The sequence below is a fragment of the Pistacia vera genome, unplaced genomic scaffold (genome assembly GCF_008641045.1).
Source record: "Pistacia vera cultivar Batoury unplaced genomic scaffold, PisVer_v2 Contig924, whole genome shotgun sequence".
Classification (NCBI taxonomy): domain Eukaryota; kingdom Viridiplantae; phylum Streptophyta; class Magnoliopsida; order Sapindales; family Anacardiaceae; genus Pistacia; species Pistacia vera.
The window spans coordinates 18,824-35,360 of NW_022196806.1; the positions used below are offsets into that span (position 1 = coordinate 18,824).

Sequence of the window (16,537 nt, forward strand, 5' to 3'; positions counted from 1 at the left end):
GACCAGTTACCCGCTCAAAGAAGTCCTCCAGAAGCCAGAGGCATTGGGTAAATTGCTCAAGTGGGCCATAAAACTAAGTCAGTTTGATCTGCAGTACAGACCAAAAGCAATCATCAAAGGGCAGGCTGTTGCCGATTTCATCTCAGAATTCTCATATCATCCAATGAAAGAATCCGAGCAACAAGCCAGCGAAGTCACCCAGAAAACTGTTCAAAACTTATCGACCTGGAGCCTCTATGTCGATGGGTCGTCGAACAGGAAAAGGGTCGGGGTAGGCCTTTTCCTTCTAAGTCCCGAAAGGACTCGCATTCATGGCATTCTTCGCTTTGGGTTCAAAGCGACCAACAATAAAGTCGAGTATGAAGCTCTACTCCCTGTATTGCGGTTGGCAAGAGAAATGGGATCAACCACGATCAGCATCCACAACAACTCCATGCTAGTTGTCAACCAGATTTTAGGGGAGTATCAGGCTAAGGAAGAAAACATGATCGGCTATTTGAAGAAAGCTAACGTTTAAGCACTTCACGATTCACGCAGATCCCTAGAGACGACAATTCTGTCGTGGATGCCTTGACAAAGATAGCCTCATCGTTGGACTCGGATGCGCTAGAGAGCATTCCTATTCGGTTCATAGAGGCCCCCAGTATCAGCTCACCCGAACAGGCCGTGAATGTGACTAAGTCAATCTCCTGGATGACCTTTATCATTTAGAATCTTTGGGATGGGACCTTGCCCAACGACAAGGTCGAGGCAAGAACCCTACAAACCAGAGCTGCTTGTTACACACTTATAGGAGATCAGCTGTACAAGCGAGGGTTGAGCGCCCCTCTCCTCCGATGTGTAACCAATGAAGAAGCAGACTATATAATGAGGGAGATACATGAAGGGATCTGTGGTAATCACACAGCTGCACGAAGACACCTATAACTTTGTCAAAAAGTGTGACAAGTGCTAACAGTTTGTGAACATACCGCGAGCTCTTTCCTACCAGCTGATAACCATGACCAGCCCCTGGCCATTCTCCATGTGGGGAATCGATCTCATTGGTCCTATGCTAGTTGGTAAAGGGCGAGTCAAGTATGCAGTGGTCGCGGTAGACTATTTCACCAAGTGGGTCAAAGCAGAGCCATTGGCCATAATCACCACTAAAAAGCTTAAGGACTTCGTCTTCAAGAACATTGTGTGCCGATATGGGATTCCTCATACTCTCATCTCTGATAATGGGAAGCAGTTTGATAATGAGGAATTCAAGAAGTTTTGCGACGAGCTGGGTATCCACAAGAAATTTGCCTCAGTTGCAAGACCGCAAGCAAATGGTTAGGTTGAAGTTGTCAACAAAACCATCAAGCACACTCTGAAGGCCAAACTTGGCGCAGCCAAGGGAAATTGGGCCGACGACCTCCCTAAAGTCCTATGGGCATACAGGACAACTCCAAGAACCTTTACCTCAGAAACCCCTTTCTTGCTAGCATATGGCTGCGAGACGATGATCCCTGTAGAGGTAGGAACTGGTTCACTTCAAAAAGACCTGTTTAATGAAACAGACAATAAGGCGCTTATGCGCGCAAGTCTGGATTTAGTTGAAGAACATCGTAGCAAGGCTCAGCTAAGAATGGCAACCTATCAGCAGCGCGCGAAAAGGTTCTTCGACTCTAAGTTAGAAGAAAAGACTTCCAGGTCGACGACCTCGTCCTGAAGGAAGTTCTTCTCAGTACAAGAGAACCGAGTGTAAGAGTTTTGGGGCCGAATTGGGAAAGCCCGTACCGTATCGCCAAAGTGATAAGACCGGGGACTTATCACCTCAAAAGGCTGAACGGTTCCGAAGTACTGTGAGCTTGGAATGTTGAACATCTCTGCCCATATTATCAGTAATTCCGAACTCGTTTTTCCCTTGTAAAGATTTTACTTTTCTCAAGCTTTGTAAATAATGTAAGTTTTTTTGTAATCGCTTTTTTGACATGTATATGACTCTGTTCGCATAAACATTACTTGTACGAATGCTATTGTAAATAGTTAGAATGCGATCTCATGTGTAATGCTTGTGGGGTACGAAAAATTGTAAGTACTCATAAAAAATTAAGAAAGTGAAGTCTTTATTTATTATTAAAAAATAAAAAATACATAAAAGCAAGCACAGGGAAGGTGGTACAAAAGTAGATCACTGGTCCTCGTCCCCAGGTCCCGGCAGTGCGACCTCGTCATCCCTAGGCTGGTCGCCAATCACTTGCCCGGGTGCGGGCTCCTTTGTGACATACTTCGGATGCTCCTCATCTGGGTCAAGTCCCTGAGTCGCTTCCTCATCAGTCTACGCCATAAAGCTGAGGGCATCCTAGTACTCGTCAGGGAGGTCGGTCTGATCCATCCTAGGGTTCTTTGGCCGAAGGGCGTAGATGGACTGGATTGTCGACTCGGTAGCCCTCTTCTCAATCTCCAATTCTTGTTACTGCATCTTTGCAGTCAGCAAAGTAACCCGGCTTTGGGTGAATAGGAGTTCGGCCTCAAGCGGCCACCTTTGCTTTTCGGTGGCCTCCCATAGCTCCGCCCTTTCCCATTCTGCTCACAAGGCCTGCTCGGAGTTCGTTTGTAGCTCCTTTTCCTTCTCGCCAGCCTCTTTGGTGAGTCTGGCCACTGTCCTCTGGAGCTCATTTACTTCCTCTCCTTGCTTCTCCAGCTCGGCCTTCTGGAAGTCCACCGTGTGAAGAGCAGCATTCCTTTCAAACAGGTATTGATTCGCCTGAATGGTGGATGAATCTTTCTTTGCTTGAGCGGCTTCTAAGTCCCGCTTAAGTCGCGTGTTCTCATCTCTCAGCTCGACCAACCCCTCAGTAGCCCCCAACTAAGCCTTCTGTATGGACAAGTGCATAGAAAGTAGGGCCTGCGTAACGAAGAGAGTAAAGAGTTAGTTTCCTTTCTACTGCAAAAAGCAAATGTAAAGTCCTCATTGAGGACAGCTCGTTTTACTTGGCTCAAGTGCTGGAAGGATGTGGACATCAGGTCCATGGGGTTGGAGGCCATGAACTGCTCTAACACCTCTGCGAGCCCGCACTCCAACAGGGTGAAAACCACCAACTGTAGATGATCCGACAGTTGCCCCATCAAGTCCAGCACGGGCGTGCCCATGCCCGCAGTAGGTAGCATTCCCTCCTCTGGCTCCTTGCCCGACCTCCTCCAAGGACCTGCAGCCTCACTTTGCCTCGTCTGTGAACCCTCCAAGGCAATGCAAGTATTGATCGCGCCCTTAGAAGGCCCTCCCGAGCGGAACGCTTGGTAAGGCTACGACCTCTCTAGCTGAATGTCTAGGCCCTCCGGCTCAGACTCTGGCTCCTCAGCCCGAAATTGCTTTCGCTTCTTAGTCTTTTGGGCCATAGTCTTTTTGCTTCGGGCGAGCAGCCGAAGGCTGGGGAGTGCCTACAGGTTGAACCAGAGCACTCGCTAGTGTCCCTTCGACGGGGGGACCGTTGGGAGCCGCTCCAGTCGGTCCGGTGACGTTTGCATTGGGGAAGGCGAACTGCCTTGGTCGTGGTGATCTGGGCACTTTCGAAGGCATAGTCGCTGCATGCGAACATCGTTAGCAAAACAGTTCACTGGATGCAAAATTGAAAAACAAGCTAAGGTTATAGTGCTTACTCTCTAAAGTCGCTTCTTGATTAAAGAAACCGTACTTCCGCAAATTTGCGGTTGTCACGAGCAGTCTCGTGTCGTGACTTTCTTTGGGCAAAAAGCCGAAAGCTGTGATTCTGTCAGGATCTTCGAGAGCCGATAACCTGGTCGTCTTTTTAACTACGAAGAAACAAAAAACTCATTAGCGAAGACTAAAAGGAAATTCGCGAACTCAAAGAAAGGAGAACCTACTAGGCTCCTTAAATTGGCAAATGCGATCATATCGAATGAAGAAAAACTTCATCTTGTACGCCCCAACATTGTTGTGGTAACTATGTATTCCCGCTTTGATGGTAGGTCACTTCGAGAGGTAAAAAGAATCCTTGTCCTTACTTTTCTTCAGGATGTACGAGCAACTGAGCTTTAGTGCGGTTAGCGCGCCCAAACCGTTCTCGCCGCATGAGATATACAGAGCCACTGCTATCATATACGCATTCGGCGTAAGCTGTAGCGGTGCGATCCTGAAGTGATCAAGGACCGACCTAACGAAGGGATGGAAAAGGATTAACCCTCCACTTTTAAAAATATTCTCGAAGATCGCAGCCATTCCTTCTGGTGGATTCCGAGCTGTGTATGTCCTATGTTGGAAGACCTCTACGCTGAGAGTATTGGTCTACCACCTTCTGAATCTCCTCGGCAGTAATTACCGATAGAATCTCCTGAGAGGGACCCTTTGGGGCATCCTGCACCAGCGAGCTGGCTCCCTCATCTGTCCTAGTCGTTGAGGGGTCTATTCTTCTGCGGTCTGAAAAAGTGACATGCGGGAATCACTCAGTCGTCGTACACTATCTAGTACGATGACGTGGAGGAAAAAATGAGTGCTTCCTCCCTTAAACCCTAGAAAAAACCCTAACAGAATTCTTAGGAGCCACCCCCAATGGCTCAGACCCTAGGAGAAGATTTCATCTCCGATCAACTATCGGCAAACACTGTCACCACATGGCAACCATAAAAAACAAAAAAGAAATAAAATGGCAGAGGAACCATCTTTACCTCTTGAGTATGAAGACTGATCCTCCTACTCTGAGTGTCAGGCGCGCACCAGTCTGAAAGACAGAAAATCAAGGCTCATGAAAGTTTCTTGCTTTCTCTGAAGAAGTGAATATTGTGCCATTACCAGAGGTGAGTCTGAGGTTTTATAGTGAAGGAAGTGGCATTTGGTTTTCTCGAAGTCAAACGATGTTTGAGAGAAAATCACTTCTCACCATTGATCGTGACCACTTGTCGCCCATCAACGAAGAAGAGTGACCGTCATGCTTCGAGAAACCAAATCATCATTTTTTTCTGTTGAAACGCTCAAGCGACGGCACGTTTCCCTCGTCCACATCAAATGCGCCCACATTTGCATTTAATGCTCTGATAGGGAATGTCGTTTTAGCATGGCTCGCATTTAATGCGCATGGCTGTCACTTATTGCGCATAAGACACGTCTGTTAGAGCAAAAGACATTTCATTAAATGTATCAACTACAAAAGTGCAACAGATAACATCTGAAGAGGTCGTTACATAAAACATTCTTCGTCATGTGTCAGTCGCGAAGCGATGTGACTCTTTTCCTTCGTCGCATGTCAGTTGCGAAGCAACATGACTTTGTTTTCAACAAAAAATCTCCAAGTATAATCAGGTCGTGAACTTCAGTCGAAGACCAGAATCATCGTTACGGCATTGGAAAAGGTCTAGAACAGGTCGCGGACCTCAAGGAAGATCATTTCAGGTCGCCTGCATGAAAATGTTTCTGCGACCTCTTTGCAACCAGGTCGGATCGACCAATGTCCATTCGACGCGCATCAAATCAAGGCATGATTTTGTAGTTTTCAAGGTTCAATCCTCAAACCTTAAAAACTAGGGGACTTCTGTTATGCCTAAAAAAGTAGGGCTGACGCCGAGCCTTGTCAGCATGGGTGGTCAAAGCTTAGGTAGGTTCTGCAACCATTCAGACGCAGCCACGTCGCATGCTGATGCGAGCGGCATGCTCTTGCTAGTGTAGTGGGTGTGCACCAGACTGGTGAAAGGCTGGAGGCGTTCCACGTGTCCAATCCCTGCACAAGTTGAGGAAATCACTTGAGCAAGTGAGTAACGGGACATAAAGAAGGATTTGCACGACAATCTGACCCACTCACATATTCAATAATCATTGCCTTAATTCATCCCACTATAAATAGAGGGTTCCTCTCCCGTTTGTGGGATTAGCTAATTTCACTCTGTAATAGCATTCTCTCTCTCTCTCTCTCTCTCTCTCTCTCTCTCTTTTGTATTCACTTATACTCTCAAAGCTATAAATCAGCTCGCTAGACGCGACCTGATCTCACATACTAATACAATATCAATGGACGTAGGATTCGCTTGTTCAAGCATCCGAACTACTTTAAACATTGTTCTTCACCTCTTATTCAACCCAATATCCCATATACAAGTGTGTCTTCTGAGTCAGCTCAGCATTTTTCACGTGCGATTAGTTGGTGTCAAAATCACGCATCAACATATTTATTGGACCTTATTTTGTAATATAAACAATATTATATATTTTCTAAATTTTGCATTACAAAAGATGTCACATATTAGTGGTATATGTAAATTGTGTTATTAAATAATCCATAAATATCTTGTTTAAGATACAAAATTTGACATATGAATTTGAGATGTATAGTATTATTATTGCTATTATAACATCGTATTTTTTACCTACTTTTATTATTTTGTTAATAGTTTATATTAACTAATTATTTTAATTGTTTCTTTTAATAAAAAATAATAAAATAATTAGATAGCGTTTGGGACATGAGATTAAAGGCGGGATTGGACAATTCTTTTCCAATCCCGACGTTTTAAGGAGAATGGGTTTCACATCCCATTCTCTTTCCATGGTCCCACTAGATTGGGATAACGAATCCCAGGGACGGTGGGATTCGTTATTACCGAGTTCGGACAGTTTTTTTTTTTCTTTTTATATTATATACATATATAATTAAAATTAAAATTAATATGTCATGCATTATTAAAATTAACAAAGTCAACGTATAACATTGGTATTATCGAGGTCAAATGATTAATTTAATAGTACATTATATTGTTTTCTTAAAAATAATTTATTCTTAAGTCAATATAGGAGAAAAAATTAAATGTGACATTATTAATAAATAGTAATATTATCATATATTATAATTATCATAAGTAAATATTTTATGTTTATAATTAAATATTATATGTAAAAATATATCAAATTATTTTTATAGAAGTGAAGATGCAAATTACAAGTGAGCATAAGTAACACAATTTGTGCCAAGTAACCCACAGACACTTACGTACAAAATCACGATTTTTGTGACTGGGCCCCATCAAATCTCTACCTTGGCTCTATTCAATCCTTGCGGTTATTCTCTGTGTTTCCCCCCATAAAAGTCTAGTTACAAGAATACCCCAGAACTTTAGTCACACGTCAACTGTGAAGACTTGAGTATAAAGAAAAAAATTAATTGCAATTAATTTCTTATTACTCGTGTTAACAATGAATTAAGGACTTAGTTAAACTAAGGTCTTCGCTAGTTTATTATGCTTATGATAAATTATCATATAAAAAATAACGTAACTTTCCGGATTTAATTTGTAATTTAAATAAATTTTTTTTTTCAAAGTATGCAAAGAGGAAGTTGCAGTTCATGACTGCCCTTTTTTTTCGTCATCATTCATCAAACAATCGTGCCAACACACGAGACTGTGGTCTATGACTATATGGTGATTGATCTTCCAAATATACCCCTATGCATTCTTTCAATATCAAAATTGTCACTGATGGCACGTACGTTGTGTTGGCCACCAGCCACCTTTGCAATTTAACATAATCATAATCTCATGCATTGTACGTTTATTCTAAATCGTCAGATTTTTCTCACCGAATCCTTCTGGGAAGAGTAATATTCCATTTACGAAGATTTTATATAAAATCTTTTTAATATAAAATAACGTGTCAAAATTTGATGGATAAACAACTAATATAAAAGACCAAACAGAGAGCTGAGAGCTCACTCCCATTTCTCTGCTCTTTCTCTTCAATTTGTCCTCTCACTTCTCTAGCTAGAATGAAAAGTCAAGCTAGTGGTTCACGCGGCGGCTCGCAGCCGTCAGCTCAGCCAATAAGAGCCGGCCGAGGACGAGGCAGCGACGGAGCTCGTCCTCCGGCGATGCCTCCTTCAACGCACGTGGCCGGCCCTAGCTCCTCTTCCTTTTCTCGGACGAGCCGACTCGGCTCCGAGCTTGATCAACGGCTCACTCTCCAAGCTCAAGAGCCGCAAGTAGCTCCCGCTCCCGCTCCTAAACCACAGACAGCGGCCTCTTCGAAAGCGTTGAAAGTGAAATTTGCTCCGAGGCCCGGTTACGGTACATTTGGCGCTCGCTGTGTCATCAGAGCTAACCATTTCCTGGTTGAGCTCGAAGACAGAGATCTCTACCACTACGATGTCAGTATATTTCTGTAGCTTTTTTGTGTTTAGTTAGCGTTGGTTTTCTTCTTTTTAGTGCTGATTTAACAAATTCGCCGTCATATTTTTGTTCCAGGTAGCGTTATACTTTTCTAATTTAATTTCTTTGCTGTTTATCTATCTTTTATTATGTCACTTGTCATTGTGATCCAAATAATCTTGGATGCGTTAATATTTATAACACTTCGATTGTATATTTCAGTGGCTCTTTGTGTTCCGTAATAGTAATTTGCTCCCTATTGTTCTCTCGGTTTGATGTAATGGCTCCATTAAGTTCCAAAAATTACTAGAAAATGGTAGAAAAAACATGGAAAACGAGGGAAAACTTTTCATCATTATTTGTTTTGAACTTCAAACATTAATATGTCTTTCATTTTTTTACTTAATAGGTGGAACATTCTGACGATTTTTTTTTTGGCGTCGGGTAATTTTTCCTAGGTATAGGCCTATTTTCGTGTGGTGTTAATACTAGTTAGATCTCTTTTTTCTTTCTTTCAAGATTATATTATGCTTTTCTATTTGATTTTATTATTTTTATACCATTATCAGTAACTGAAGATTTTAATTTACCTTATTTTCACGCATACTTGATTCTATTTGGTTAGAATGAGGTTATATTGGCACCTGTCATTTACTGTTCTGTTCTGTAGATCTTCAGTTGTTTCCTTATTCTTTCAATTGATACGATGACTATTTACCTTTTTTTACTCGGCTTCATTTGCTGCCATTTTTTGTAGTTATGGCTGTATTCTTACCTTTCGTTAGTTCTTCATTTGTTCTGATTAAAATATTATTTATCTATTAGTTCAAAAGCAATATAAGTGTATGATTATCAGTTCTGGAACTTTTAACGTGCAGGTTTCAATAACACCTGAGGTCACGTCAAGAGGAGTTAACAGGGCTGTGATGAAAGAACTGCTGAATGTAAATGGGAAGACACACTTTAATGATCGCAAGCCTGCATATGATGGCAGGAAGGGGTTTTACACTGCTGGAGCTTTACCTTTTACCTCAAAAGATTTCGTGGTCAAATTGATTGACAAAGATGGAACAGGAGCTACAAGGTACTTTTTCTTGTTTAAGTGGCATACATTTTACGTAGGATTATGTTAGACTGTGATCTAAAATGTAAAAACATATATTCAAGTCATCAAGTGTCTTTCCATCTGATTTGATATATTTAAACTTATTAAGAATTGGATTATTTTTTCTGTTTTATGTTGTCCTGCTACTACACTGTTATTGTTTCCTGTGGCTTGGAACTGATATTTTTCCCCTTTGCACAGGAGGAAGGATAGGGAATTCAAAGTCAGCGTGAAGCTGGCTTCTAAAACTGTTATTAATCACTTGCGGCAGTTTCTACAATGTAAGCTGGAAGAGGCACCGCATGAAACTATACAAGTCCTTGATGTGGTTCTTAGGGAAACTCCTTCCAAAACGTAATTTTCTCTGTTCTGTTGTTTGCTTGATGAAATTCTAATTTCTGTCTCAATCTAATTCTTTTATGTTTTTTCCTGAAACAGTTGTACTGTTGTTGGGAGGTCATTTTTCTCTTCTAAGTTGGGCCAGAAAAGTGAGATTGGTTTTGGTGTTGAATGCTGGAAGGGATTTTATCAGAGCCTTCGCCCTACCCAGATGGGAATGTCCTTGAACATGGGTACTTTTTTTAAAAATCCTTTATTACGGGCTTGATTATAGTTGAATTATTCTAACTAGAACATAATCGGGAATTTCCTTGTCCTCTATTGAAGTTTATTGTTAAAATTGGATCTCTCAAAACTTTTGAGTTTCTTCCTGTAGATGTGTCAGCCACATCTTTTTATGAATCTATTCCTGTCATCAACTTTGTGGTTAAATATCTCAATCTTGGAGATCCAATTAGAGCAGCCTCAAGGACTTTCTCGGACAGTGATCGTATCAAGGTACTGTTTCAAGTTTTTCCTTTGTCCTTTTTAAAAGTTTGTATTATTCCTCAGCCATGAGAGTAATGTTCTTTAGCAAAATCTCTAATTTGACTCCTTTCAGTTGAAAAAAGTTTTGAGAGGAGTTAAAGTAGATGTTCTTCATGGAGAAGCAAAGCGTTACAAAATTACAGGCATCACATCTGTACCAACGAACAAGTTGACGTAAGCTTCACTGTTTAAGAGACTTTCAAAATTGTTCCCATCTTATTTTTTGTTATGTTTAAAGTGATGTCTTATAACTCATTTGGTGTATCTCTCTTATCTTTCTAGATTTGCTTCTGGGGATAAGAAACAGGAGTTCGTTGTGCATTATTTCCAAGAGAAATACAATATCTCACTTCGCTATGCTTCCTGGCCATCACTTCAGTCTGGAAATGATTCAAAGCCGATTTTTCTGCCTATGGAGGTTAATAATAACACATTTCTTAATCATTTTAACTTAAATTTCTGTTCATATTCTTTGTAACTTAGTCAACATTTCATTTACATGTAGCTGTGTAAGATTGTTGAAGGGCAGAGATACTCAAAAAAGTTAAATGAGAGACAGATCACAGCCCTGTTAAGAGAGGCCTGTAAGCGCCCTAGAGAGACGGAGGAGAGAATTCGGAAGGTTGTTACTTTGAGAACAGTTTTAGTCTACTTTTCTTACGAATGCTCTGAATTTCAGTTTCAAAGTTGCTGCTTTTTCATTACTGTTTTGCAATATTTTGATGCAGATTGCTAGTTTTAATGACGCTGAAAGTGATAAGTTAGCTAAAGAATTCGAAGTTGATTTGAAGAAAGAATTTGGAGTTGATGTGAAAAAAGAATTGGTAACCATATATGCCCGAGTGCTTCCACCACCTGTGGTAATTACCTCTGTTACTCTGCTTAATATTTAATTTTTTTCTCTGCTGTGCAAGTGCTTTTAACTTTCCACAAGGTGATTTTACATTTCAGCTCAAGTACAATGATTCTGGAAAAGATAGGACAATCAGGCCACATATTGGGCGGTGGAACATGATCAATGCGGTGAACATTACTTCTTTGTTTTGGCTTATTTCAAGACATTATCAAACTACTTTGATAACTGAATTTAGGAGTGCACCCCTCTTATATGCTTGTGATTTCTGTGTAGAAAATGTACAACGGTGCTGCAGTGAAGTTCTGGACATGTTTGAATTTCTCGAGTTTGAATACACAAGTAGCTTCAAGCTTCTGTCGGGATTTAATTGGCATGTGCCGCAGCAAGGGGATGGTAAAGCTATGCTTTGCATATTTTTATATTTTGGTGGTCTGGATGCTTATCACAATTTAATCAATGGATATTTTCCTAGGATGTGAATCCTTGTCCTATACTTCCGATCTGGTCCAGTTCTCCCTATCAGATAGAGAATGCACTATCTGCTGTTCACAGAGCTTGCTGTGATGAACAGAAACCTCTTGAGCTGTTGATTATCATCCTCCCTGATTTCACTGGAACTTATGGTAATTATGTCTAACAACCTAAACTCATGACTTTGTAAACATAAAGTTTACTTGTTTTATCTACTAAGTGGATGCATTTACTTCTGTGCTTTACAGGTAGAATTAAAAGAGTTTGTGAAACAGAGCTTGATATAGTTTCTCAGTGCTGTCAACCCAAGCAAGCTAGGAAGTGTAACCCACAGTACCTTGAAAATGTGGCCTTGAAGATTAATGTGAAGGTTTGTCATATTTCACTCTAGGTTTAAGTTCTTAATCTCTTTGGAGTTTGGACATTTCAACTTTATAATCATTGATCAATGGGGTAAATAGTCTGGGGGGCGAAATACCGTGTTAGAGGATGCCATCCAAAGGCGAATTCCTCTTCTGTCCGACATTCCCACGATAATCTTTGGTGCTGATGTAACCCATCCACAACCAGGAGAGGATTCTAGCCCTTCAATAGCAGCGGTATGCAGCACTACTTTCTTTTTCAATCTCTTGTACAAGGTAAATTAACCAAATCAATGAAGAATGTTAAATTAAGTAGTTTCATCAATTTTAGGTTGTGGCATCAATGGACTGGCCAGCAGTCACCACCTATAGAGGCCTTGTTTCTGCCCAGAACCATAGAGAGGAAATCATTCAAGATCTCTATAAAATTGAACAGGATCCTAAAAAAGGATCAGTTCATTCTGGGATGATTAGGTAACATTTAATATGCTTTATCAATTAATTTTTTATCAACAACTTCTTCCTAATTATTTGCTCTTTTACTTCTAGGGAACTGCTGTTTGCATTCAAGAGATCCACAAATCACAAGCCAGGAAGGATTATCTTCTACAGGTTTGTTAATCATAATCGATTTATATACTGCAAGATACAAAGTTCTGATATTTGTTATGCAATGATTAATTACTTGCCCCTTTTTCTACCATAATAGAGATGGTGTCAGTGAGGGTCAATTCAGTCAAGTGCTGCTCTGTGAGATTGATGCTATTCGAAAGGTAAACTGTTGTAGTTTGATCAAATATGCAAGAAACTTTCTATGTTGCCTCTATTTCATTCTTATCTGTTGAATAATAAGCTGAATCAAGTAATGTAGAGGATAGAAACAGCAGGTCACTGGACTTGTTCCTCGAAAATTCCACAAATTTGTTACATCTCAAAAGTAATCACAGTTTCTGCTACATCAATTCTACGTATGGACAAGGTTACAGTATTTTAACATTTTCTTTTGGCTTTTTTATGCTGAAATGTTTACATTCTCTTCAGGCATGCCAATCTATAGAAGAATCGTACCTACCGCCAATTACCTTCATCATAGTGCAGAAGAGACATCATACTCGCTTCTTCCCAACAAATTCTGCCCAAACAGACAAGAGTGGCAACGTCCTACCTGGTTTTTATTATCGCCTTTTCTCACTGCAAATGTACTTTCTAGTTCTATTTCTATAGCTTGCTTGATGGCCTCTTGCCATGATCAGGAACTGTGGTCGATAGGATGATATGTCACCCATCCGAGCATGATTTCTACCTCTGCAGCCATGCTGGAATTCAGGTAGTTACATAGATATATATAAATATTTACTTTATAATCTTTATCCTAATCCATCTTTAATTACTGGAAAAGGGTGCACTTATGATTTACTTTCGTGCAGGGAACAAGTCGGCCTGTCCATTACCACGTTCTCTATGATGAAAACAGATTTAATGCTGACACCTTGCAGATGCTCACCAACAGCCTTTGTTATACGTAACTTCTATCTCCGGAATCTACAGTTTTGTCCATTATATAAGTGCAATTTTAGTAAATTACGTTTGTTGTTTATTTATTGTATACAGCTATGCAAGGTGCACAAGGTCTGTCTCAGTTGGTAAGTTCCTTAATTATCTTCCAAACTTTCCTGAATTTGATCTCCCTTTTAAATTTTTTGTTGCTTTTCGTCATTATTAAATTCTGCTTCATATGTGCAGCTCCTCCCGCGTACTATGCGCACTTGGCTGCATTCAGAGCAAGATACTACATTGAGGGAGAAGGCGGTGGGGGATCTGACAATGGATCCGGCAAAGGATCTGGTGTCCGGAAGGAAGCTGCTCCTGTTCGGCCTCTTCCTCCTATCTGCCCCAACGTCAAGAATGTTATGTTCTATTGTTGAATGTACGCACGTCGAAGAAGACTATTTAAAGCATCTTTAGTTTGTTCCGCTTTCTATTATTCAAAACCTTCTTTGCAAACTACTTTTAAATTTTCAGAGGTCAACTTGTTTAATCTCAATTGAATGTTTCATGGGGCTAGTGGCTACATGTTCTTTAAGCCCTTTGATGAATTTATGCGTATTTCAAAGTTATTTCTACATCATCTTTTACATCTCTAGGTTTCTATTTTATATATATAACTAGTTATGTGTCTGTGCACTGCGCGGGTATGTTTATTTAATATTTTTAAAATAGGTAATTCTAATTGAATAAAGTAATTAGATTAAGAAATGATAATTGTTAGATTATACAAGTTTTAGAGTAAATATAACTTTTATATATATACAGAGTTGTGTTAACATAAAATTAATAATTGTACCTTTATAATTATTAATATCAATTAATATTATGAAGATCAATTATTTGAACTTAAAATTTATATTTAGTTCATTTTCAGGTTTGATATTGACAGTTTTTCTCACAGTATAGGATTCTTTCCAAGCTAAGGTTTGAAAACAAACTAATTTCCATCTTTATATGTTTTTCTTGAAAATGATTAGATTTTTGGAATGTCTATGTAATGTACTTATATAATTATTGTTAGTACTCATCCAATGTGTGAAAATGGAAGAATTAAATCAAAAGTAAGGTGTTATGATGGAGAACAATTTTCAATCAATTAATAAGCAGCACCAAAATCAAGATAAAATTGAATATAGAGAATAATACTTTTACTATAAAAGAAATAAGTATATCGCTTTTTTATACTGTGAAGTGGGCTTGGTCGATATATACTTTATTTTCTATTTTTCTTACAGTTGTTCAGTTCCTCTAGTGCATATGCATATTCTCTTTTGTTTAGGTTATAAATAATATCCATGGCAGATTCCATGATTTGTAATAGCTGGTCAATGACTTCTGCGAATTTGTCTCTTGCAGTATGTAGATCACCCAAATTGCTCTCAACTTATTTGAAAATCTCCCTCAATTCCGGCATTCCCTGAAAAATGTCTAAACCAATTGCAGAAACAATATAGAATCAATTTTTATAAATATATGGAAACGGTAACATGAATGTGTAAATATAAATATTAGATGAACTCTTGACCTAAATCAAAAAAAAAAAAAAAAAAAAATTTAGTGGTTTTTATATTCCCGCAAATATGTATCATGGTTTTGTTTGGATTTGTAATTTAGGATACAAAAGATGTGGGACGTTTATACCTTCTGGTTGCCTCAGTGGAGAATTATTGTTGTTGAGGTCGTTGTTGGTATTCGTTGTAGATTCTTTGGTTGTGATTTTTGTCACCATTTTCGAATTAAGTTTTGAGAAGAAATGAACAATTATATGTATAGTATCTGAAGAAAGTTAAATGGTGATTGATGTCAGAGCAATATTTATAGGAGAATAGATACAAAGTGGAATATGAATAACATCTGTATAAATAAACGTGTCGATAAAAAAGGGTTAATAATGTTTGGAAAAGGTAATACGAAACGTTAGTAGACTATGTACATATTAAAGAAAATCATAATAAATATTTTTGTAAGTTGCAGCATATTAGTTAGTAGTTAACAATGGTTCAACAAGATGTTGAGTTATTATGATAAGAAACAATGTGATTTACTAATAATAAAATCTTATTGATAATTTTCAAAGGATGGACAATAAATATTTGTCAAGTTCAATAATATTATAGGAAAACAGTACGAAATATGGAATATGAACAAACATTTGGTAATAAATAACATGTCGGTCAAAAGGTTTTAAATAATTTGGATAGGTAACAAACGTTAGTAGACTATCTGTAATGTTAAAAAAATTGCAATAATTTTTTGTTAATATGCAACATATTAGTTATTAGTTAATAATGTTCGGCAGATGTTGAGTTATTATGATAAAGAAACAATGTAATTTACTAATATAAAATTTTATTGATACATTTTCAAATAATGGACAATAAATATTCCGTCAAGTATCAAAGTCAAGATGATATGATGTGTGACATATATTTATTAATTTTTAATTGTGGTTCAATAATATGGTTATGAAACATGCATATATTCGACTTTGATCTTGTTTGATCAATATGGTACAAAGTTTTTTTAAATGTGTAATAGAAATGGTTATTTCTAGTTTTTTTTTTTTTTTTTTTTTTTTAAATTAGGATTATAATATATTTAGATTGATGTTTGTTGTATATGTTCAATTTTTTAACATAATGTTTGAACAATTTTTGGGGTACTGTATCACTCAGTATGAAAGTTGCTTTAGGAAAATTAACAGACATCTAACAACAGATAGACACGTTGATTGAAAAAGTCTTGACAACTTGTAGCAAAACTATTTGTGGTGCATTAAAGAAGAGCGTAATAAATAGTTAATAGTATTTAGATTGCTGTTTGTCGAACATTTTTAATTATTTGAAATTGTCATAATCATTGGTGTTTAGTATTTTTATTAAATATTGTTTACGTTTACTGATCATTGTAATCTTGTGATGAATTTCTCTTTATAAGTTATTAAATATTTGGATCAATCATTGATAATTTAGTGAGTTTTAACTTTTATTTTCAGATTAAACTAAAAAGCATTTAAATTTGTACATGTGCAAGAAATTACATACAAAAGTTACTAAAAATTAAATTTCATATAGATTATTTGGTAATCCACGTTACATCTATGACATGTGATATTTTCTGGTGACGTTGATCTGTCCCAATGCATACGATTTTGATTCTTCTTGTTGCCAATCCCAAATATTCGTCTTTTAATGAGCATTGTTGTAGTTGGAG

General features: G+C 38.2%; 1 protein-coding gene across 1 annotated transcript; it reads left to right on the forward strand.

Annotated features, from left to right (window-relative positions):
- The first annotated feature begins 7,736 nt into the window (after positions 1 to 7,736).
- On the forward strand, positions 7,737 to 13,701 carry LOC116120091 (protein argonaute MEL1-like). Its single transcript, XM_031406028.1, has 22 exons — positions 7,737 to 8,114; positions 8,994 to 9,199; positions 9,422 to 9,574; positions 9,659 to 9,792; positions 9,936 to 10,057; positions 10,161 to 10,261; positions 10,370 to 10,505; positions 10,593 to 10,709; positions 10,816 to 10,947; positions 11,039 to 11,110; positions 11,217 to 11,336; positions 11,416 to 11,566; positions 11,663 to 11,784; positions 11,876 to 12,013; positions 12,108 to 12,250; positions 12,326 to 12,388; positions 12,486 to 12,549; positions 12,818 to 12,944; positions 13,030 to 13,103; positions 13,204 to 13,298; positions 13,388 to 13,419; positions 13,520 to 13,701. The coding sequence occupies exons 1-22, from the start codon at positions 7,737 to 7,739 to the stop codon at positions 13,699 to 13,701; spliced, it is 2,862 nt and encodes a 953-aa protein (XP_031261888.1).
- The last annotated feature ends 2,836 nt before the right edge of the window (positions 13,702 to 16,537 follow it).